We start from the raw sequence: 26318 nt of genomic DNA, 5'->3' as shown, positions 1-26318 counted from the left end.
TCCGAGCAGTTTAACAGATTTAGAGTAACTTGACACATTGAACTTGCCGTTGTGCTTTTAAATCAATTGTGAAACACTGTGAAATGGTGGTGTTTGTGTAAGGGTTAATGGCTAATTTATTAAAATCAAACCCAGGAGCAAATTTACCATAAGAAAATGTATAGTCAATTGTTAGTTTTAGTCAAGTGATAATGGAAGTCTTTGGCATCAGTTTGCCTTATACTGTTGGGCAAATTTCTCTTTAATACAAAATATGCAACTTGGTTAGCTTGTACAGTTAATCGTTTTTATAAATGTAAGTAAATTGACTATAAACAATTAAGTCCCCCCCACCCCCACCCCCACCCCCAGTAGTTTCAACAAACAGCAATCATCATTTGAGTGTATTTGAGGAAAGAGAAGAGTACTATTTCAGTTGGTTGGCTTTCACAGAGGCGGCTCAATTATCTTAAATTAAAAGCAACACATAAGTGGCTGAAGTACGAGATCAGTACTGATTTCCCAAAAACATAAGTAACTTCACATTATACAGAACATGCAGAACTCATTTCAATGACATGATCTGACCAGATAAACCAGTTTTAAAAGTGCTGATCTGCTGAAGTCTCTTCTCTCTTTTTTTTTTTTCGGGCTCTTCACATTTACACAGACACTGAAACTACCAGCTGCTTTAACCCATGCTAAAGGCAGTTATGAGTTCGTCTGCTGTAATGTATTACCAACAGAGATAAGGACTTTGAAACCGCTGACTCATTATGTGTGGTGTTTGGATATGAAGATTGTTCTCTGAGGATCTTGTGCTTGAATGTTATTCTGTTTTGGAATATTTGCAGAACACCGAACTGCTCTGAATGCTTTAAAAATAACTTGTTATATCAGAAGTAGATACATGGATCAAGCTGAGTACACCGTTTAGCCACTTTGGATTTGCAAATGTTACTTTGAAACGTAATCTTTTAAACCTTGTGGGAAACATTTTCATGTTGTTGTTGTTTTTTTTTTTAAGCATGAAAGGTCAATTTGTATGGCTTGTATAGTATGATATATGGATAATAATAAGCTCATTGTGTGAAGAGGCAAACACTGCAATTAAATAAGAATATGCAGTTGCTTACATTTATATGGCACTTATATTAAATTCTCATTTGTTATGTTTAATTTATAAAAACCATGAAAGATTTCACAACATGGTGGAATTATTTTAGCATATAAATGCATTTATTTGCATTTTTTTTTTTTTTTATAAAAGGTCTATACCTGTAAAAAGGCAGAGGGATTTGGAGCCCTTCTTGCAAAATAGGGATCAGGTCACTGTGTTACGTTTGCTGAAAACATTTTCTTAATTGCTCCTCCAAAACAGCTCAAAGTGGCTCAATAATATTAGGATCTGGTGATTGTGCAGGCCATGGGAGATGTTCAAGTTAATTTTCATGTTCATCAAACCACTCTGTCACCAGTCTTGCTGTGTGTATTGGTGCATTGTCATCCGGATACACGGTACCGCTTTCAGGATACAATGTTTGAACCACTGGGTGGACATGGTCCTCCAGAATAGTTTGGTAGTCCTTAGCAGTGACGCGTCTGTCTAGCACAAGTATTGGACCTAGGAAATCCCATGATATTGCTGCCCAAACCATCACACAAACATGTTGGCTTAGCTGAGTTGTTTATTCAAGATGCTTTTAGTAGAGTGGAATGGAAAACATCAGTGGCTGGTTGCATTAACCACTCCGACTAGTCCCACAACTTAGTTATGTGGTTTGTTCTGTAGCCAATCAAAAAAAATCTTAAGGTGGATAATAATATTGACCTTAAAATATTTTTTAATGGTTAAAACTGCTTCTATTCCAGCCAAACCGAATAAATAAATAAATAAATAAATAAAATAACCTATTCTGTCCCTTCTTTTGCATTTTCCACTTTTTTTTGCATTTCAGTACAACGACATCAAATATTTTGATTAGTATTGAATGTGGTTACAATGTCACAAAAGCATTTTCTCCTATAAAAAAATCTATTGATGTTCCTTATAAGACTGGTCTGGTTTGACAGAAGAGTTTCAATAAAAATCACTATCTTCATCAACTTCAAAATCGAGCACATGCAACTCCTCCTTTTTCTTTGTCACTTCTTCTTCCTCGTCCTCTTTGCTGCTTGGGGATTCTCTACTGTTCCTCTTCACAGTCTGATGATATTCCTGATAGATTCCAGTCAGAGCCTGAGCGGCTTCTACAGAGACTTTCAGCTTTCCCACCACCTCCTGTTCTTCATCCGGACTGACAACTGACATGGAGAAAAACAAACACTAAATGATGGGTGCATATGCCAAATATATTTTCATCTCGTTTTAAAATGACTGCGTTCTCCTACCATTGATTTGCTTTTCGATAACGTCATTTCCAGTCAGCAGAAGTTCTCGTAAATCCAAGTACGCATAGCCGACATCTTCACATTCCTCTTGCTCCTTCATGGGCTCACTGACCACTGTGAACTTTAGCCTGGATAAAAGAAGCTTAGAAATCTGAATATCTTTTTGTATACAAATATTTATTTTAATTTTAACATGGAATTATTTTCATTACATTAATATCTCTGTGTTTACCTGCCCTGGTTGGGGTCAGTGCCTTCCAGCATGGTGTAGAGGTAATGTCTCAGTGGAGCTGCTTCCACTGAATCCACATGGATAACTGTGATAAGGGGATATCAGTTGTTAATGATGTGTCTCTTCATCAATTTTCATACCAAATTGAAGGGTTGGTTCACCAAAAAAGTAAATTCTGTTTGTTAATTACTTCTCCTAATAATATTCCAATCCCCTGAGACATTCATTCATCTTCAGAACACAAATTAATATATTTTAGATGAATTTAGAGAGCTCCCTCATCCTCCATAGGCCGTAACAGTCCCGAGTAGGGTTACCACCCGTTCCTTAAAATACGGAATCGTCCTGTATTTGAGAATGAAATTGCACGTCCCATTTTCAATCAATACGGGACGGGTTTTGCTCCATATTTATCATTTTTTTTAAAGTTGCTTTTCATGCAAATCATCCTACACGCATTTTATGAAGATGCCTCATTTCCTACTTTTGATTGGGTAATACTTGATGTCATCGTTAGTTTGATTGGTCTTTGTCCAGTGAGGAGGGCGGGTCTTTTAAGCGGAGTCTGTCAAATCTTGCCCAGTGACTGTATAAAATGGTCTTGACAGCGAGTAATGGCAGACAGGGCCGGCGCGTCCATAGAGGCGACCTAGGCGTCCGTGACACCTCCCTCACCCCCCGCGTCCTCAGCAGTTATATCCGCGCCTAGGGCGGCAGAATAGAGAGGGTGGCATCCGCGACATCTCCCTCACCACCCGCGACTCCCCAATCCCCCCCCCCACCCCTTTCCGGTTGAGGGCGGCGTGATCGTCCTTTGCCTAGAGCGGCAGGTCAGCTTGCTCTGGCCCTGATGGCAGATGCTTTTCCAGGTATCCCCCACGTCTTAAAGTTTCAGAGTTTAAACGCAAGCGACTGCAAAAGTACAGCAGAGACTAGGAGGAAACAAATACCTGGCTGCAGAGTGTTAGAAACTGTTATAAAGCCAGCTGCTTGATTTGTCGGAGAGCGTTCTGTGGTCCTTGCGGGTCTGGTAGACGTGCAACAACATGCCTCCGAGAGCAGCATTCCCGCAATGACAGAGCTCACAAAAATCAAAGCACAGTCAGACAGTTCTTCGTACCCCAAGTCTCTCCCGAAGCAGATATGGTAATGACAGTGTAATCATTATCAACAATATTTAGGTTAATCGATAAATAATGCTAAAAATGTGACCCAGTCTGTAAATATCTAGCTGGAGTTTTTTTTGTTTGTAATTTACTGTTTTCTACATGAAATAAAGAACAGTCTGTGAAAATAATAATAATATATGTATTTAATATTAACCGAGTAAACCAACTGGAATCACAGTGAAATGAATGGCTACAATTAAACGTTATCTCAGAATTAGATTTGGCTTGGTTTTCACACACTGGTTCACAAATAGTAATTTGTAAAAATTCTGTAAATACAATGTTAGTGTCTCATATCCCAATGCAATATTATGATTTGTTTGTTAAGGTTAACACAGGCACATAAGCATTAATTTAATACATGAAACATTACATTTAATACATTAATAAACAACATAATGCCCGTGTTAAGAAAATAAACTAGTAATTTGCAACTTTCCATATTTTTAAATAAGAAATAGGCTATTTGAAAACTTGTTTGTAGCTAGTTTATGTATGTGCTGTTTCCATGTTTGGATAGGTGTTACTGCAAATAATGACAAATATTTTAGCCAAAATCTGTTATCAATTACACCCTTTAAAATTAGGTTCATTAGTATGTTCTCCTCTCCTCTAGGTGACAGCAGGTGTGCCACACTATTAAACATAACATCAGCTATATCAGTGCTGCAGAGTTGCAGAAGAGAAAGACTGACTGCATCTGTTTACACAGATTTCAATAAAACACAGTTTATTTTAACTGTCCAAGTTTTCATACTTTCCTGAAAACATATTTTAATTTGCGATTTACCACCACTGGCATGTTATTGGGCCTGTGATTGGGGATGGGGCCCCCGCTGCAGTATGCGTCCCTTATTTTTTGTATTAAAAGTGGTAACCCTAGTCCCGAGACCAGTATTTCAAACTGTAACATGATTTTATTGACCAATATCCCTTCTGTCAGATTAGGCTGTGCATTAACTATTAGCAATCCAATGCTTGCATATGCTATTGTAAACACACATACTAACCTGATGCAGAAAGAACATAAAGTCATTTTGTCGGTGCACAAAAGTGTTCTCGGAGTTTCCTATTATTACAGTTGCAATGTTTGACAATGTTTTTGCTTCCTTTTCTTTAAACTGCAGCTCCGCACAAGAAGTAGGTTAGAGGAGAAATGGTCATGCCCAACTGAGCCTGATTTCCAACACAATCTCACGGCAATTCGGAACTTTTTGATTTAGTGGCTAATTCGTATGAATTCGTACAATCTAATTCGTACATTTTCATAAGATTTGCTCATCACCCAATGACGGTTGGGTTTAGGGGTGGGGATAGGTGCCACGCCTCTTTTTTAAAATTGTACAATTTTGTACGACTGAACTCGTCCGAATTCGTACATATGAGCCACTAAACTGACAAAACGTAAAATACTTACGTTTTCTCATGAGATCAGGCTTGGATTTCTCTCAAGGTTTTTTTTCCTTCACTTTAATCAACTTGTGAAATTTTGTAATCTACATTGTAAAAGCACTATAGAAATAAAGATGAACTGAATAGAACTGAAACCTCTCAGGACCTTTGCTGTTTATGGAGGATAAAAGACCTCTCGGATTTTGTCTAAAAAGTCTTATTTCAAGAGTTCCCACTTAGATATGCTTGGCATATAAAGCAGGTTTTGCATGCTGTCCCGGGAGAGAACCCTGAGCTCGGAGATATTGGAGCCCAGGGCTCCCGCCCGGTCGATAAGCATATCAGGAGATCCGAGATCAGGTAGGTCTCGAGAGCTCCCCCTTTAGAAAAGGGAGGAAAAGGAGGAGATGGGGTGGAAGGGGGGATTCTTCCAAACGAAGATAGAACAGTAGGGAGAAAATGATCCATTTAAAGTAAACTAGGATCACTCTGATTGGATTATTACTGGTTACAGATGAGTGGCCAGACATGCTCAATCATATCACGTGCTCCTCTCGAAATTAGTTTATGAAACTTCACTTTGTGTTCTAAATATGAAAGGTCTTGGGGGTTAGAAATGATAGGAGAGTGAGCAATTGATAACAGAATTTTCAGTTTTGGGTGACAATTTAATATCAATAAATATACAAACAAAGGTGTACATAAGAACTTCATGTGCAAGTTAAAAGTCACTGTAAAGTTAAAAATATGAAGTTAAATTATAATATAATTTTGTGTAATTGTAATTACCAAATAATTAAATGTGGAAAATTTCTATATATTTAAATTGCACCCCACAACAACATTATTCTTATTCATTCATTCATTTTCCTCCGGCTTAGTCTCTATTTCAGAGGTGGCCACAGTGGAATAAACCACTAACTATTCCAGCTTATGTTTTACACAGCGGATGCCCAGCTGCTGTCAGACACAATGCACTCAATGAAGCTAGTGATGCCACTGTGAGGGGGAGGGGGGAGGGGGGGGGGGGGGGCGGTTAGGTTGTGGGGAAATGTCACCTGGTCCAGCCGAGATTCGAGATTCAGCGATCTTCTTGCTGTGAGGTGACAGTGCTAACCACCGAGCCACCGTGCTGCCCAACATTCTTATAAAGTGCATTATTTTGCTGAAGTACGGTATGCTTCTTTTTCAGAAGGTATGGTGAACAGCATTTTCCTTGGCAAGTGGCGTTTTTATTCATGCTAATCAAAAGCCCCTAACCCACATCTCCTAATCAAGTTATACAACACATTTCCATCGAGAGGTTATTTTAAAAACCATGAAAATCATTTCTGTTTTTTTTAAATACACTGCTGCATGTTGAACGTAGGTTTTGGACAACTCTTGACTCGTGACAAGAGTGAGTCAGGCTTGAGTTTGAGGTTTTTTTAACACAAAAGACTGAAGAATATTGGAAACTAGAAACCACTGACTTTTTTTCCTTCTATAGATGTTAAAGGCTTCCAGCATTCTCCAATATATCTTCTTTTGTGTTCAACAGAACAATAAAGCTTAAACTGGTTTGGAACAAGTAAAGGGTAAGTAAATGACAGAATATACCTTTTTTGGTGAACTCTCCCTTTACATTTTGTAGCTGAAGACCACCATTGAAGATTATCTCATCATGACACATAAAGGAAAATTACCTCGTGTAAAATTATAGTGTATTTCCTCCCCGTCTGTTGGTTTACGAAGCGACATGGGGGTTTCTGTTGTCTCCATGGGAACACCTAGAAGGCGGTACTCTACGTAGACCTGATGCACTGATTGGTCGAGTGCAATACTGGATGAAGGGTTAAAAGACAGTGAAAGGATTTCCACTCGGAGTCTGTCTCCCTGTGAAAAACAAAGACAAATTATTTTGCTGCTTGTTCAAACTACTTAATTAAAATGAGTTGAATCAACAAAATTCTTGAGATTTTTATGGGGTAAAACTAAATAGTTTTATGTTCAAACCACTTAAACATGTTAAGTATTGATTTGTTGGGACGACATGCATGAATTGATTGTAACCATGCATTTTTAACAATGTACTGAGTTTTACCATTTAGGAAAATAAATATACAAGTATTTGAGTTGACACAAGTGGCACTACAGTGAATTTATAATGGAAAATGTTATAAAACATATGGCAAATCAATGCTAAAATCTGTCTGAATAGTATAGATAGTTACATTTAAATTTATACAATCTCCTAGGTAGTGAGATTTGTTAAAACATAGCAGGGTGCTTGCAATGCGTTGGTCAACCATTCACATTTTGCATTTGTGCACTTAAATATAAAATATATATTATTATATATTTGAAGAGTGTTCTACAATAAACAATTTCAAAGCACCTTTAGAGAAAGCCATATAATTATGTCTGCAATGCTTTAGTATTTTACCAATGTGCAAGTTTTACAGATGAGATTGCAACAACAACAACAACAAAAAAATCATATGTGTGAACTTTCTTATTTAGATTGGCAAGCACATATAATATAACGGTGCAGAGTAACTCACCACATCTGATTCTCTGATATTCAAGGCAATTAGCAAATGTAAGTATTGGTTGTGGTTAATATACGCTCTTTAAATATTGGTTCAGTTTTGTTCAAAGCAAAATAAAATTAAAAAAGTTATCAAGTTCTAAGTAAAAAATGTGCAAAAAGAAAGCATCAGTGATGATGGTTGTATAAAAAGTCTGTTGTATTAAGTTTTAGTTGTAATTAGAAGTCATTCAAATAAGGATGTTAAGAAATATAGGGTATATTGCTTCAACCCTCTGAGGTCACCAGGTCAAGCTGGCGTAACCAGCATCTTTTTTCTTATCATTGCAAAAGACACTAAGAATGTCCCTTGATGGGTGAACATTAGCCAGTGGGGGAGTGTCTTTTGTCTCTCCAGGTGTGAATTATTCAGAGATATATCCAACTGCAGACCCGCAGACCCACACATGTTTCAGGCACACACAATCTAGCACACACGATCTAGGCAAACCATATATGGTTAATGACAGAATTCCATCTGGATTTCAGAAATAGGGTGATTGAGACCGCCTGTGCTACGATTGCCATTCATTAGACTAAACAGTTTATGATTTCCCATATCAGTCATTATTTCATTATCATGTCGTAACAATCATTTTGACATCTGTGCAGTTTTGGAACAAAAATTATGTAAATAAAATTAATTGGTTAAACACTTATTACTTTATTCATGTGTCCACATACACAAAGAAAACATGAAAGACCGTCTAATTGTACAATTAAGTGTAATGAACTAATTTAGGATCTTAATGTTGTCATACTTAATTAAAATCGTTTTGTAGTAAAATAAACAAACAATAATGTGTCACATTAAAATGAATGACTATAGCTAATAATTTTAAATTAATATAGTTATAAACTGACAAACTACTTTATCTTTTACTAAACTTTTACTTATTTTTTTTTATTAATTATAAACGATTAATTTGTTTGTATTTTTATATTTGTTGCAACTATAATCACCGCAAATTACCAGTACTTTATGGTTTAAAAACAATACATTAGTTAATATAAATTACTATAGTATTTAAATGTGGGAAATCATTGATAAAAAAGTTATTAGAAAATTAAGCAAATAAATACTATTCAGTCGCTGGGGCAAAATATTAATATAGTGTTATACATTTATTAAATGTAAAAAAGATTTTTATTACATATAAAAGATGTATTATCGATTATACATATTAACTTGCTATTATTTCCTTCATTATAATGAATCCATTATATAAATTGAACCTGCCCAATTACCGTTTATATATCTCTGAAAAATGTTTCAGCAAGGCCAGCAATTGACTCTGTCAGATGAATATTTATTGTGTACAATTTTTATTAACATTATATATATATATATATATATATATATATATATATATATATATATATATATATATATATATATATATATATATATATATATATATATATATATATACACACACACACACACACACATATATTATATATATATATATATATATATATATATATATATATATATATATATATATATATATATATATATATATATATATTTATATATATATATATATAATATATATTGATCACAATGTCCAAGAAGACTTTAATAACATTAACATCCCTCGAAACCATATATGGCTTGCCTAGATCTTGTGTGCTGGATTGTGTGTGCCTGAGACGTGTGTTGGTGTGTGGGTCTGCAGCTGGATATTATTGATTATTCATGGCCATTGTCACTCCCACGCATACAACAGTGCTGACCCAAAAACTGAATTTAAAAAAATGAATTGAACATGAAAAATGAGAGGACAGAATATTTTCACAAAAATTGTGAAGTAAATATTCTAGCCTACAAGACTAGTTACTCAAAGTCTTATTCAGGCCCATTCAGTGAGTATTTTTGGACCTTATTTCAGCAACATTTTTACATTTTACTCTCCAAGTCCACAAAACACTAATTTGAAAAGAGTTTTGAACTCAGTGTTGAAGGTAATGAGTTAATTAAATACCTCATCACTTCGACTTCAATGGAGTAAGTTCATGGTACTCAAATAAATTAGTTTTTAAACTTAAATGGTTTGTAGCAATCAGTTTCCTCAAACGATTTGAGTTGCCTTAACCTATTGTGTTTTACAGTTCTCATTTGGTTTGAGTTCTCTTCATTTATTGGGTTTTACTGCTCAAATTGTCACATTTACTTAAATGGATTAAGTTCACAGTACTCATTAGGATTAGTTTTTGAACTTAAATGGTTTGTTGCAATCGGTTTCCTCAAATAGTTTGAGTTACATTAACTTTTTGGATTTTACAGTCTAGTTAACAATGGCTGTTTTGGTAATGGTTTTGGTCCAATATTACTTGTACTGCTATTAAGATTTGCATTGAAATTAACATATCTTGCCAGTTTAAGATCACTCATATTGTGCTAAAACTAAAATTTGGGTAACATTTAGAGTCATGTTTTTTATTGATGTGTTTAATGTAATGTACTTGTGTGACCTTCACCTTTTTTTGTGGCTTTGGAGGGTGAGGAATTATGATGACATCACTTCCATTTGATTCTCTCGATTCTTCAGAATGAAGGACGTCTACGTCACTTTGAGCTATTTTGGATGTAAAAGGTAAAAATAAGCTTGAACTCATTTTGTTTAACTTGTGTAATAATTAGGAGACTTAAACATAACTCACTTTTGTCTTCTGTTTCATCATCCTGTTCTTCAACTTCCTGTTCCTGCATTGATTTAATAAGAAAATAACGATGATACTTTTGAACTGCTTTAGCTGACATTACATCTTCCTGTTCTATTATCTTACCTGTTCGGAGTTGCTTCTGTAGCTTCTTTGGCTGCGTAGAGTGCTTGGCTCTGACACTGATACTTTGAAGTCAATAACAGCATTAGCATCAGATTGTTGTGATTGAAGTGATTGAACAGACATGGCAGAACTCCGGTAAGGTGGAGTTGTGGGTTTCTGGATGGACAATGTTGCAGGGCGGTGTTGCTTCTTTCTAACTGACCTCGATGGCTGAGCTGAACTAGATGAGGGTTTCTGATGATCTGACCTGGCTTCAGACACCTGAATAGATGGAGACTGATGGGATGTGATCAAATGCCGTTCAGATTTTCTAATGGGTGTGGATTGGTGAGTGTCAGTGACTCCATGAGCAGGTGGAGGCCGAAGCTGTGACTGAAATTAAATGAAAATGTTACATTTAGATATTTCAGGAACATTGTAAAACGCGGTTTCCATAACTATGTAACTCTGGCAAAGACTTTAGAACAGCGTTCCCATTCTAAGCCAAAATAACAAAATCCCTGTGTTTTCCCTGACTTTCACTAAGTTAAATTTGTATGAACTATAATAAATGGAAAAACAGACCACTGTTGTGCCCTGTATTAAATTAAAATTGTTTTAGTCATTTTGAGAACAACAATGGACAATTTACTGTTACTTAGGGTGTACTCACACAAGGCTATCCAAACCATGTCCTGGCACATTTGACTCACATTTCCTGGTTCGTTTGACAAGTGTGAGTGCTTTGAATAGGGGCCTGGTGCAGTTCAGTTGGCCGGCCCTTTCTGATTTGGAAGAGGAGTGCCAGAGTGTGGTTGGGTTGGGCTTTGGCGCAATGCGCTTGTAGTATGAGTGCTAAGCACGCCTGAAGACGCGACGTCCCTTTATCTTTATTTAAGATACAACCCCCCCGCTGCAACCTTTAACAAACCTCTTAATACGTGCAGCATGATGACTTTCATGAAAATATATGAGGGTCAAATGTGGTGGATCTGTTCAGCAAAAGATTTGAGTGTAAGTCACTGGATATCAAATGCCTTAAAATCTCCATTGTACGGAGCGAGAATGCTTCTCCTCTGTTAACTGAACAGTCACATGATCAATGACGTAAGCGTGCTCAGGCTCAGAAGGTAAAAAATGCAATGTGAGTGTGGGCCGAGGGGGATAGCCTGGGCACGGTTCAAGACAACCGTGCCTAGTGTGAGTACACCCTTAGTGTTTGCATGTGAGGCTCTGAGGTGCTCCCTTACCTATATTTGATAGCTTGAAGGTAGTTTTACATACTTTACACCTAGGCATAAAAAATACACTATAGAAAAAATGCACTTTGATAAAGTAAGATTTCAGATGAAAAACCAGTGCCATCTGAAATGATCTTCTAAAATGAGCTTTTTTTTCTCAGCCTTTCGTGTTTGTTAAGTTATTTCATTCTTTAAAGGCAATGAAAAGAACATATTAGATCCAATAAAAGTAAAAATTACTGAAACTATTCTGATGAAGGGCACACTGTACATTAGCTGGTCATATCTTATCATATCAGCTAAAGGGTAAGATTGTTGCCCCCTTGTTTCCCCAAACATTTCATATCATTATCTTATACTTGCATTGTATTAGTACACTACTATTATAAACAAGTACGGTCTAAATTGGTTTAACTACTATGTAAATTGCAGTAAGACGTATTGTATGTATGATGACATTGTTTAGAATGACATATAGTTTGTAGTGTATATAAAAGTCATCAAAATGAAAACGTCAACGTTTGCTTGAACCTTTACTTATTTCCTGGAACACAGCCGGAAATGTTTAGAACCCTCAGCTGTTCTTTTGTGTAGAGTGAATATGCATAAAGATCTAAACTAAACTAAAATACAATAAAGAAGCAGAGAGTACTGAACTACTTTGAACTAATGAACAACTGAAACATCTTCATCTCATTCCATTATACTTATACATACCGTATTAGTTCACATCAGTACTGTTTCAAAAAATATGCTATACATTCAGTTGACCTATTATGCACTTATTCACTTAATGTAACATGAAATGTCTATGAATAGTAGATAAATTATAGTTGATAAGTTTATGTGGCCAGATGTTGTCATCCACAGACACTCACCCTGGGCTTTGCAATAGGTCTCTGTGACACTTCAGCACTCGGCATTATCCTTTCCTTCTCTGCTCCTTCTCTTTGTCTTGAGGGCACTTCAGGTGACTGGAAGGGGTACTTCCACCTGAGAGAGACCCTCACCATTCCTCTTGGACTTCCAGCAGGGTCTCTTAGCACATAATCACCTGGCAGCAGAGAATATCACTTATAAGTCATGTTTATTTGTTTCACTACTGTGTCAAAATTACGAAATACTATGATTTTTTTTCTCTTATACTCATAGCTGGATTTATGTGATAGACCAAAAAGGAAAAGCAGAAATATTGACAAATTTCTAATGGTTTTCTGTTTTAATATAATTTAATTTCTGGACACTCAAAGCACTTTGCACATTTTTGAGGGAAATCTCCTTATCTCCACCACCAGTGTGCAGCATCCACCTGGATGACGTGACGGTAGCCATATTGTGCCAGACCACACACCACACACCAGCTGATTGGTGATGAGTGATGAAGCCAGTTATAATATGGGGCGGTTAGGAGGTCATGATGGACAGAGGCCAGTGGGCAAATTTGGCCAGGATGCCGGGGTTAAACCCCTACTCTTTTTCCAAGGACATCCTGGGATTTTTAATGACCACAGAGAGTCAGGACCTTGGTTTAGCATCTCATCTGAAAGCTGAAATACTGAGCAGTATAGTCCCCATCAATAGGACTTAGGACTCACACAGACAGCAGGTTGAGCACCCTCTGCTCAACTTCCAGCAGCAACCTAGCTTTCCCATGTGGTCGCCCATCCAGATAATGACCATTTGCAGCCCTGCTTAGCTTCAGTGGGCTACCATGTGAGAATTGCAGAGAGATAACTGCCCGCTATAGATCAGTGGATGTACAGAAATTTATTCCTGTGATGTCAAAGCTGTATTTTCAGCATCATTACTTCAGTCTTCAGTATCATATGATGCTTTGGAAATCAGTTAAATCTGTTGATTCTCAGTGTTGAAAGTATGGCTGAGCGATTTGGCCTAAATCTAAATCTTGATTAATTGAACATTTTAACTCGATTACGATTAATGAACGATTATTTTTTTTATTTATTAAATTTTTTGTGCCCTCATAGTTCACTGACAAGTTTTATTTGCCATCTAAAGGCATCTCTGGCTTCCAATCATCGTCAATGTAGTGCAAAGTAAGACTCAAGAATGAGTCCATCATCCTACTTGACCAGATATCAGATGTGGCTGAAAAGTGGCTGCAGAGGTAGAAATCAGCAGCAGACTTTAACAGAGCAGGGTCATGTGACACGTAGGGAAAGTAATTGAAAAAGTCATCCTGGAAAAATTAGATTGATTATAGGTTCTGAATGTTGATTTTGACCACTTTTTCGATTTATCGCTTAGTCCTAGTTGAAAGCATTTTTTTTTCAAGATTCTCTGGTAAATATAAATAACCACATGTAATTTACATAGTAATGTTCTGGGACATAATTAGCATTGTTCTCAATTTAAGGCATCCCTACTAAAATAAATAAATAAATACAAATTATTAAGCAGCAGAAATGTTTAAATTAAATGTTCTTGAGGGCCAAATAAGCATGATAAATTATTTCTGAAAGTTCAGACTACTATTAGAGGATTACCTTACTTTTATATATTAAAAATAGTCATTTTAAACTGCCATATTTGAAAATATGGTGATTTAACTTCATTATTAGTGGGATTTTCCATTAGCATCCACACAGAACACTCAATTGCCTAGCAATGTGCATTACAGTAATCCAGCCTAGAAATCATAAAAGCATGAACTAGCTTTTCTGCATCTGATACATTTACATGGACACCAATAATCCATTAAGACAGCTACAATGTTGTAAACTGTGATTTTTGATTAATTTAGTCTGATTAAGTTTTGTTTAACTGCAGTACCTCTGATTGGTCTTCCTGCTGCAAGGGATCGTAGTGGTATGGGAGTCTTTGCCAAATAAGTGTGAGAAGTCTGACTGTCGCTGTCATCAAACACATAGACCCACAGACTTCCCACATTCAGGTATTCTAGTACATCTGTGGTTACAGCTAATGGATAGCTTGCAGAGTCTTCAAAGACAGGATCCACACAGCATTGGATTATGGGTGTAGAATGAGGTGGTAGGTCATAAAGGCGATACGTCAGGTAGGCATCAGGTAGAAGGCCTGGCCAGCGGGTACTGAGACCTACACAGCGCTCCAAAACCACCTCAAGTTCATTGGGTATGCCTACACCGAAATCATACATCTCCTGAAACACAAAGAACACATACTTTTAACAGTTTCAGCTTATAAACAAATTTTGCTGAGTAGTTTTGTAACAGTCCATTCATTTTCTTTTCGGCTTAGTCCCTTTATTAATTTGGGGTCGCCACAGCGGAATGAACCGTCAACTTATCCAGCATATGTTTTACACAGTTGATTCCCCTTTCAGCCGCAACCATTACTGGGGCACATCCATACACTCTCATTCACACACATACTGTAACAGTCCAACAAACAGCAAATGTATATTATTGGACAGAAATTAGTATGTTGTTTTTAATCTACATAATGAAGTTATTTGATCTAAAAATAAAACTCTTGAATGCTTAAATTAATTATTCCTTTAATACAACTGGAAAAGCACTACTAAATGACTTTTATGACAGTTTTTGGTGTTCTTTGTGTTTGCTTCTGTACAATATTTGATGCCCCTAGTCACTAAAAATCACCAATGTATGGAAAAGAGCAGCCTGGAGATTTTTCGAAGTACTCTATATCCATTTGTGCTTATTTGGTACAGCTGCTTCTATTGAACACAACATTTGGAATAATTGTTGTGACTATTGATGGTACCAACCAATTTCTAATTCAAAAAGAAGTTTGAAATTGCTGTTGAAAAAATACTGTTTAATGCTTCACATCTTTACATTGTTTTCTTTCTGCCGCAGACAGACACCAAATGGTGCAGCCAGCGTGTGTGATAAGGTGATAAGTTGGCTTCTAGTCTGATGTGTAAAAATCTTTAAAATCTCTTCGCGAGCGTTCGTACTGGTGCGGATACATCTGCACTCAAAAAATGACATTTGCTCTTTGTTCAAACTGCTTATTTAAAATCAGCTGAAATAAAAATTATTGTTTTTTTTTGGAGGGATAACTCAATTGTTTTATGTTCAATCCCCTTAAATTTGTAAAAATTAATGTTAACTTAATTCCTTCATGTTCTCCCAACACAAATTTATTGTGTGGAACCCAGCATTTCTTTCGATGTGTTCCAGCTCTGCTACTCCACTCTCCAGTGTATTAATGTGGCTAGTGTTGTTGTTTTGTGTGTTGTTCTCCTCAATTATGTACACATCACAACGCATCATTGGTAGCTCTAAGTTTTTAGGACTCCCTAATTAAACTCCCTAAAACTTTGCTTTGGTGAGCAGTTTCGAAAATAACTTAGTTTCACATGTTGTTTATTCAAAATTACATCATTTTAATTCATCCCTTGATATTGTTCGATGTGTACTGGGGCCTTAAGAAAAAATATCATGGTTACGTTCTATAATATCTTTTATTTTCACCAACAGAAAAAAAGAAAACGCATATATGTTTGCAACAAGTAGAGGGTGAGTAAAAGTTTTTTTTATAAATTTTCATTTTGGTGTTAACTATGCATTTGTTTATATAGTATATTATATATGGATATATTATGGTCATATTTAAGAATTATTGTTAAAACTGAGCTACAATTTTTTTAATTAAATTAAATTACAGAATTGTAATTTTTGGATTAAATATTTGTACTTTGAAAGAATCAGAATCAGAATCAGAGCTTTATTGCCAGGTATGTTCACACATACGAGGAATTTGTTTTCGTGACAGAGCTTCTACAGTGCAACAGGATAACAGAGACAGGACAAAAAACAGGTAATAAATATATATTTTTTAAAAATAGAAAAATAGAAATAAAATAAATAAAATAGAATAGAAATAGATACCCTAAAAGGTACCCTAAAGGCTACCCCAAAGCTACCCTAAAAAGTCCTACATATTATATGTGGTATTTGTTGGCATTTACCTCTGGTTCCCCATGAGCCCAGTCTGAGCCTCTAGTGTGTCTTACAGCTGTTCTGCTTGCAACTCTTTCCGTCTGAGGTTCAATGCGTTCCACCTGAGGATGTAAACACACCCAAAACTCAAGGATTCCTATGACTTCCCCATCTGCTCCTGCAGAATAAAGGATAACACATGTTAAATCCTGTAGCAAATATAATTGGAATAAACAGCTACTGAAAAATATGGCAAAGGTAAAATTTACATAATGATTATTTAAATCAAGAGTGCCCAGTGCTGTTTCTCAAGATTGCTCTGTTCCCTTATAGATCTCAACTATAAGGGAACAGAATGGGCACCCTTAATTTAAATGCATTTCTAATTGTAAAATAAAAAAATTTATAAGCTTACCTGTGAGGTTGGTTCTGTTTTTCACTCGTTCACCTCTGCGCTGTAGTGCTTCCATCAAAGAGATCCTCACTCTTCCACGTGTCATAAACTGTACCCCTCCGAGCGCCTGATGCAGTTCAACAGCGATGAACCCACCCTGAACCATGAGCTTCTCCAGGTCAAAAGCAGAGAGAGCATAATGCGACGTGAAGCCATAATTTGGCTGACCCCCTGACATTAACGAAGTTGAGAGGACTTCAAAGTCCAGAAAGCCATAGGTGCAAAAAGTCACAACCCCTTGGTGCTCTCCTGTGTCTTGTGCCATGAGTCTCAATCCCAGTGGTGTGAATGTGGCTCCTGTGAGATGGACCTCCAGAAGAGATTCTCCTCCATGCAGGTGTGTGATTATGGCACTCTCCACAGTGGGTCGGACTGACTCTTGTTCTAGTCCTGTCCAGGTGTACTGCAGGGGTATGGTCCGCTTATTGTTTCTAGGGCTATATGCTAACTCTTTGAGCTGAGCTAAATGGAAGAAAAATACGATGTCAACAATCTTGTGTTGTTAACCGAACAAATATCCATAGGGGTGAATGAGGCTAGCAATCACACTTTTCAAGTACTTAGTATTCTACTGATACAGTCACTGTATATTTTCTATGAAGAAATCAATAGAGCAATATCCAAAATGTGTACCATTTGTGTGTGCTTTACTCTATTGAACAGGCTGTTTTAGTGTAGCTCCTATCTAAAAAGTACAACCCTAAAACAGAAAAGTTGGGACATTATGGAAATGCAAATAAATAAAAGAATGTAGTGATTTCCGAATTTACTTTGACTTGTATTTCATTTGTAAATATACATCCTTTCCTATTATACAGACCTGCAACACATTCCAAAAAAAGGTGGGACGGGAGCAGTTTAGGGCTAGTAATCAGGATTTGAAACAGGTGATGTCAACAGGTGATTGTAATTATGATTTGGTACAAAAGCAGCATCCAAGGTTTAGTCTTTTAGCAGGAGTGGCACAAGGCTAACTGGAGCTCTATACAAACCTATACATGACCGTACTGCTCTTACTGTTTATGGTGCCCTCACGCAAGTGAAGAGCGGGGACAGTCGGGGGGTGTCGCGGACAAAAGTGAAGAGCAGCGGGGTGGGGGAGGTCTCCATGCCGCCCCTAACAACATGCCGCCCTGGGCGATCGTCCATAATGCCCATGCTTAAATCCGACACTGTCTTTTAGCAGCAAAGATGGCCTGAGGATTGCCAGTTTGCCAATAAATATGTGAGAAAGTTACTAAAATCTTCCTCAAAGAAAGATAGGAAGACATTCATATATTTTACCTTCTACAGTGCATAAGAGAGTTAAAAGATTCAAGGAATCTAGAGGAATTTCAGTGCATAAAGGACATGGGCGCAAACCTAAGCTGAAGAACCGTGATCTCATGCCTCAGGTGGCACTGCATCAAAGAATTGTCATTAATCTATAAGTGATATCACCACATGGGCTCAGTATTACTTTGACAAACCTTTGTCATGTACCAAAAAAGAAGTTACATCCACAAAAGCCAGTGAAAACTGTATTGTGCAAAAAGGAAGCCCTATGTTAACACTGTTCCAGAAGCGTTGTCGACTTATCTGGGCTCGGAGGCATCTGGGTTTCATCACACAGTGGAAACGTGTACTGAAGTCCTATGAATTAGTATTTCAGGAATGTTTTGGGAGAAATGGACATCGTGTGCTCCGGACCAAAGAAGAAAAGGATCATCCAGACTGTTACCATTAACAATTCCAAAAGCCAGGATCTGTTGTGGTATAGGTTTGTGTCAGTGTCCTTGACAAAGGTAACTTGCACATCTGTGAAGGCATCATTATTGCTAAAAAGTGCACAGAGATTTTGGAGAACAATACGATGCCTTCTTTTCCAGGGACACCTATACATACTTTAATAAGACAATGGAAAACCACATTCTGCACACCATACAAAGTCCTGGCTACAGAGGAAGAATATAAAGGTACTTGACTGGCCTGCCTGCAGTCTCCAATGGAGAATGTGTGGAACATTTTGAAGAGCAAAATGTGACAATGAAGACTCGTACTGTTGCCCACCTTAAAGGCTGATTTATACTTCTGCGTAAAGCGCACGCATATGACGCTGACACACACCTCTCAAAAAATGTAACTACACATCGCAACGACACATAGTGCAAGCTCTGTGATTTGTCAGCTTGGTAGCGCTGATGAATGTGGGCAGTGGTGAGAGTTCAATGTAGCGAGTGTTTACAAGTGTGGAGTCCTATGAAGGAGCTCCAGATGGAAACTGTTGTTTTGTGTTTACCTTATGATTAAAGTTGTTGCATGTTTGCCAGTTCCTACATCAAAATGAGCGAGTGTGAGCCACTTGTACATTAAGGTAGTGTTCAGAAAAAATAAAACACCAGTGAAGAAACTCGACACAGAAGAACATAACCACAAAGTATAAATGCATGACAACACGAATTGCATGCACCGTGGGTCACGCCGATCACTTGATGCAGAAGTATAAACCAGGCTTAAGACTTTTTTGCAGGAAGAATGGGACAGATTCATACTTGAACACTTCGTCAACACTTCATCACTTGGTGTTTTCAGTCTCTAAATGTCTTTTAAGTGTTGTGAAAAGGAATGGCAACATTACAATGTGGTAAATGCTTTAGTGTTCCAACATTTTTTTAAATGTGTAGCAAGAACCAACATTGGAATACGTGTTATTAAAAACAAAAATCATGAGTAACATTAAATAATGTGCTGTTGCATTGCCTGTAATGAAATGAAGTCGAAGTAAATTGAGAAATCGCGTCTTTTTTATTTGCGTTTTCCAAACTGTCCCAACTTTTCCTGATTTGGGGTTGTATAACAATAAAAAGCTGCACTTAAATGACACAATATTATATAATATTAATAAAAATATCACTTCAGTGCAATTAAGGGAAGTGTACTTTTTTGACCATGCTTCTTAACAAAAAATGAGCAATTAACAATATTCAGTGTTCTAATTGTAATAATAATAAACGAATTGTTATTCACTTTAACTATAAATAAGTCAAATTAAATTAAGAAATCGCTTCTTTATTTTTTATTTGAGTTTTCCAGTGTCACAACTTTTTCTGATTTGGGGTTGTAGTAAAGCACGGATACTGACCCTGCATCCCAGTGTGTTGTTTTCATAGTCATTTATCAATCAGTAAAATTACAAAAATACAAAAAAAATGTTTGTTTGAAAAGTATAATCCAGAGTGAATCATTAAAAGCTATTATTAAAATTCATTTTAATAGAATTTCTATAAAATATGTATTTAATTTACTATTTTAATAATATATTATTAATTATTAATTTTAAACATAAAATACTGATATAAAATGATTTTGAAACCAACACACAAAGTAACGGCTATAAAAATCAGACTTTAAAATGAATTTATGTCAACGTGCCCCAGTCTCCTGTACTTTGTACATGCTGCAACAGCAGTTTTTCTAACCTTGTAAGTTGCTGATCTGAAGGCCTCTGCTTTTCAACAGCTTGTCTTTTTCTTCCGCCCTCCTCCTGTTCTCCTCTCTCTCTCTTTCAGATTTCTCAAGAACTGTCTTCATTTCATTCTATAAAAGAAACACTATAGTGGTTGGAGCACAACACACCATATATTCTCGCTGCAAGCACACATACCTGGAGGTCAGCATTTAGGCGATGCTGTAGTAATAATAAGTCTCTAGTTTTCTGGAGTTCTAAAACAGTTTCTGCATATGAGGCCTGTACTGCGGTCAAATCCCTTGATGTGTCTTCAAGCTTTACATCTGTTTTCAAAAAGCGCATCACCCCTAGAGTCTCCTGCTGCATTCTGAAAGACTAAGAAACAGAAAATTTGAATTTACAAAAAAGAACTGCTACACAGCCGTTTGTTTGGAAATATATACAGTAAATATCCCCAGATTTTTAAAACTACCTTGATCTGCAGCAACGTCTCACTCAGATCCTCCACACTCATATCAAACTCCTGATAGAGAATGAAAAACAAGGTTAAGAAAACTTTTTATATTGAATTGAATATTTGACTACTCTTATTCTTTGAGATTTTAGTTTACTTTTGTAACTGAGTCTAATTTCTCTTGCAACAATATGACTTTCTGTCTGTGTTGTAGCACTTCTCGCTCCAAGCAGTCATGTTTTTCTCTGAGGAACGTAACCATATCTGAAAACAGAAAACACACATTGAGTTTATTGAGGAGATGTGTGTGCATCAACAGTGAAGAAAATCAACATCGGGTGTGTTTTGTATTGTGACAGAACTGATACGGAAGTCTGATATACGGTCATATGCTGTATAAACATACACACAATTATAGTAGATATATATATTTGAACTTATAAATACAGTTCAATGTGTACATATGTTCATTGGTTGCCAATCAATCGAACTTAAGAACTTTTCACACACTGAGGAAGGCATTGAGCTAAAACGGATGTTGTTAGATTTCCAGACGAGTCATGTTCTGGGAAAAATAAAACTGTTTGGTCGACATTGGTCACGGTAAAGGAATTATTCATTTACAAATTAAGCTCTGCCCATGACGGCTTCATATGTAGCAATAACAGTCATTTTGAACTGTCACTGTATATGAAATCCATACATGAACTTATTTGATATATGTAATTTGCATATATTTCCATATATCAGATTTTTACAAGTTGTGGTCCAGAACTGATGTTGCTATTCAATGTTCTGGCATTGGAAGACTTCACTACAGTTTGGACTACAGTACCTCTATCTCGCTCCTTCTCCTTCTGAACTTGATCAATCTCATGCCTCATCTCTTCTTTCTCCTGCTCCAGAATTCTCCTATCACTCCTTGATTCCTCTAGTCGTTCTTTAAGCCTCTGTACCTCCCCTCTCCATCCTTCTTCTCTTAACTCTTCCTTTCTTTCCTCTTTTTCTTCATGATTTTCTCCTTGATGGTTCTGGATGGACATTGTGCTGTGGTGGAAACCGTTGAAATAAAATCATCTAGGGCTTTTTCTGTGGATTTTTTCCAGTTTCAAGTTTGCACATTGTTTAACAGTTACTTAACCAAATGAACACCAAATGAACTTACTCAAGAACATTGCTATCCTCTGTTTAGCGGTTTATAGAACAGCTGCTGCTATTTTATAACCTGCTACTTTTTGCAGAGGTGTTAAATTAAACTTTATCAACAATGAACTGATTTAGTGCTGCATTACAGCAGAATTTGAATTTATCTCATATTTAATAAACTGCATTACTGATTATGTTATTTGCCTTATGTTATTTACCTTATTACTGTGGATCTGCTTTGAAATAACCAGTATTATGCAAAGAACTATGCAAAAAATGTACTTGTTTTACAGGATGAGTTTGTGGTTAAAATAAGACACAGATTAACAACCAGTTTTATAGCTTGAATACAAGGAGCATGACATAAAACTATATAGATAAGCACAATTTAAAAGTGCAGAAAAAGCTAGCTATACCTTAAAGCAATAATTCCCCCAAAATTATAATTTGCTGTTAATTTTTTCACCTATCTAAGATGTAAGTCATTTATTTTCTCCAGTAGATTGTAGATAAAGTACAATGAAAAACATTTTTTTTGATAAAAATGTTCACTTAAGAATAAACCATTCATAAAAATTCAAGTAAAACAAAAAATTACACTCCTGAATGACAGTGTGAAGATTCTATGAAGCAAAATTAGCTATGAAGCATTATTTACAACAATACTAAGTGGTTCTTTTAGACAGTTTACTTTTGGTTCAAATAACTGATTTGATGGTGCATTGTTGCAATCCTGCACTGAAGCAACATTAAGCAATAATAAAGTGAAGTGATTACTGTCAGGTATGGTAAAGTATCACACCCGGAGCTGTGGGCAGCTATTGCAGGGTCCCAGGAGCAATTAGGTATTAGGTGCCTTGCTCAAGGCCACTTTAGCTGGGAATCGAAGATGGGAGAGAGTGAAAACAAGTAAACTTTGGTAAAAAATTTAAGGTGGAAATTAAGAAATTAAAATGTTAGAGTATTTGTACACCCATTTGTTTGAACTGGAGTATAATGACCAGGAACTTCAAGAGATGGAGGAGTCTGGAGCAATGACACAACAACAAACCTTTGAGTTGGGGAGTTAGGATGGTGTTCATGAAGAAAAGGTATGACAAAGCCAACCGAGGCTGAAAGAATTGGTTGACAACTGAAATGATTCAAACACCTTGTAAGGGTAGCATACCGTATTGAACTTATTCTTTGCATACGAGCAATTGGAAATGTTTGGCTCGAGACTTCCGGTCTCATACACTTCCATTGGTTTTTAGACTTTAAAAACAGCTCGATGTTACAAGCTTGATGTTACAAACTGATCATTTCTTATGATATTATTCTACTTTTTAGGCATAGTCATGAACACACTTGTTTGTAGAGCAAACAGATTGACCGTTCTCTGTTGTTTATTATTCCTAGTCATTTCTCCAATAGGCAACTGAATCAGAAGTTCTAAAACAATCGCAAAAATGAGCACACTTCAGCATTGAAGAATAAGGTCAATAATGTTTTACAGTAGTGCCTAGCTTTCATATTCGTTGTCTTCTTCTGTGGTAAATAAACTGTGTGATAACGGGCTGAAATTAGACACATTTATTCCCAGACCTTCTGCTATAAATAGGTCTTATACCATGTGTCATACATTGGGTCAATGGTTCCATCCAAAGATTTATAAGCAAAACTGGAATTTCATTCATTCATTCATTCATTCATTTTCATTCAGCTTAGTCCCTTATTTATCAGGGGTCATCACAGTGGAATCAACCAACAACTATTCCAGTATATGTTATATGCAGATGCCCATCCAGCTGCAACCTAGTACTAGGAAATGTCATGTAAAACAAAAAGAAGAAGGCAGGAGAAGCCACTATGGGCTTTTTTTCTTATACAATAAATAACGTGTGGCTTTTAGATGGCTTTTAGAGGCACGAGATCGATCTGTGGAAGCGCACAGCCGTTCAAGACTTCTGAGAGCTAATAATACCAAACCACTTTGATGACGGACATTGGCTAAAAGATTTTAAAATGACCAAAACAACAGTTCAGATATTTTAGAATGTAGTCGGTTTGCTAGTTTGTCCAGTAATGCTGTCCCATCCGACCCATTTCCTATAGTTTATGCAAATATTGTCTTACCGGATGCTGTGATATTCCAAAATGCACACAAAAATAATTGGAAGGAAACGCATTTGTCGGTGGCTGGAAGTCCTTGATTTGAGTTCCTAATTTAAAAATTTGATAATTTATTGTCACAAAAACACATTGATGGATTTCATAAGACATGTGCTATCCCCATGATGGTGTATGGGTTAGTTTTGTGACAGATTTATGCACTTTTGGAAGCTGCAAAATTAGCCACTACTCATGACCATAATACAGGAAGAGCCAGAACAAAATTGAAAACTAATCGGACTATGTTAGCTTGAAAGAAGAAAGTCATATACACTGAGGATGGCTTGAGTGTGAGTAAAATATGTGTAATTTACATTTTGGGGTAAACTATTCCATTAAGAAGTCCCCTTTGTCATTGTCCCAATGATCCCAATACAAAAGACTCTGTTTAGACCCTATGAAACACTGACCTCTCCAGAAGGGAGTCGTAGCTCTTCTTCAAGAGGTTTCTCTCCCCCTCCAGGTCTAAAACCCTTTCCTGAAGCTGTAAAACAGAGGATGATAACATAAGACGGCAAAGAAGAAAGCCTACAATAAAAGTCCAAAGGTAAAACTAAATCAGTACCTCCCCCAGAGCCTGCAGTGAAAGAGTGGCAGCACTGAGCTGACCTTCGAGAGTTAGCACTCTTTGCTTCTCCTGTTTCAACTGCTCACTCAGTTCTTCCACCTTCCCCAGCAGTGCTTCTTGGCTCTCTTTTAAGGACTTTTGGCCCTTTAGTATATTAAAAAATACACACATATGCACACACACACCAATATTCAACGCTATTTATTAATGTTAACAATGTATTTCTTAGTTTTCTATTCAGTAAAAAACAGGGTAATTCAGTACTCTTGTCCCTTGTAATATTTTTTAAATCCTGAAGAAAAGATAATTAGGCTACACCATGGCACTGTTTACACACTTTTTATTCAATCCAATTGTGAAACGGGCTGGTGTAAATGCCTCAGAAATGCATTTGAGTTGGATAAAACCTGATCACTCAAACCACTTTAGGAAATGGCCTGGAAGACATTCCAGGTGAAGCTGGACAGGTCTAATGCTGCGGTCACACTAGAGTTTGAGCTTGCGAAATTCTGTTGTACAGCACCACGAAAAGGGGCAGGATTAAACAAGATGATTAAACATTGGTCCATAATTTCAATTTCTGTACAGAGAGGTCATGTTTTGATCTTCGATTGGTCTCACGCAATCATGTGATGCGATTTCGCAGGTCAGAGTTCATCAAGCTTGAACTTTCCAACGCAGCGAACTGCGAAACTTGTCGCACGAGCTTGCGTTTTTGATGCATTTGCATATGTATGAATGGAAGTCTATGGGGAGAAAAGTGCACTGTGACTGCAGCTTGAATGTATGCTGTGTTTGAAACCACATATGTAAATTTTACTCCCAAATTGTAAAACAAATTAATTAATTAATTAAATTAAATATGAGGGCATATGGTATATTACTTAGTCAGATATAGCAGTGCTAATATACAAGCAACAGCACTGAGTTCCACACAATTAATTTGTGTTGGGATAACATGATGGAATCACTTATTAGTTTTTACAAGTGTGAACATAAAACAATTAAGTTGTCACAAAAAACCTCAAGAATTGTGTTGTTTCAGCTCATTTTAAATAAGTAGTTTGGAAAAAACACCAAACATCATTTTTGAGTGAGCAACAGTACAGATGACCAGAGAAGTTTGCCATGTTTGTTTCATATTATTCATATTATTATTTGACTGGACATTGTCCACAAGAGATAAAATTAGACTGTTAAACTAATACGAAATTACAGCATGAACAACAGAGACTCATCACTAGGGCCAGACAGAATCTGTGGACAGTTTTTGCAATTTCTGCAGAGGATTTTATCAAAAAATTTTAGATTTATGCAGAATAACTTGGGGAGTATCATAACTAAAAACTTCATCTATGAAATAAAATATAATTTTCAATGACCTTTAAAACTTATATTTAATGTTTACAGTTGCAAATCCAATAAGATCCACCTTAAGC

General features: G+C 36.5%; 1 protein-coding gene across 1 annotated transcript in view; it reads right to left on the bottom strand.

The window, feature by feature from the left end:
• Positions 1-1894: 1894 nt before the first annotated feature.
• The window catches only part of rpgrip1 (RPGR interacting protein 1), a 38333-nt gene continuing 13909 nt past the window's right edge, over positions 1895-26318 (bottom strand). The window contains exons 10-27 of the mRNA XM_056450118.1: positions 24877-25023; positions 24722-24795; positions 21850-22061; positions 21172-21278; positions 21033-21083; positions 20756-20935; positions 20571-20688; positions 17074-17574; positions 16688-16836; positions 14539-14887; positions 12624-12799; positions 10526-10897; positions 10400-10436; positions 10217-10314; positions 6849-7038; positions 2603-2687; positions 2371-2498; positions 1895-2283 (exon numbers count right to left, since the gene is read on the bottom strand). Of these exons, the coding sequence (XP_056306093.1) occupies positions 2060-2283; positions 2371-2498; positions 2603-2687; positions 6849-7038; positions 10217-10314; positions 10400-10436; positions 10526-10897; positions 12624-12799; positions 14539-14887; positions 16688-16836; positions 17074-17574; positions 20571-20688; positions 20756-20935; positions 21033-21083; positions 21172-21278; positions 21850-22061; positions 24722-24795; positions 24877-25023 (3198 nt within the window). The 3' untranslated portion in view covers positions 1895-2059. The remainder of the gene's footprint in view (positions 2284-2370; positions 2499-2602; positions 2688-6848; positions 7039-10216; positions 10315-10399; positions 10437-10525; positions 10898-12623; positions 12800-14538; positions 14888-16687; positions 16837-17073; positions 17575-20570; positions 20689-20755; positions 20936-21032; positions 21084-21171; positions 21279-21849; positions 22062-24721; positions 24796-24876; positions 25024-26318) is intronic.

This window comes from Danio aesculapii, chromosome 24 (genome assembly GCF_903798145.1).
Source record: "Danio aesculapii chromosome 24, fDanAes4.1, whole genome shotgun sequence".
Taxonomy (NCBI): domain Eukaryota; kingdom Metazoa; phylum Chordata; class Actinopteri; order Cypriniformes; family Danionidae; genus Danio; species Danio aesculapii.
Note: the sequence above shows the minus strand (reverse complement) of the source record. Positions and strands in the feature narration are given on the sequence as shown.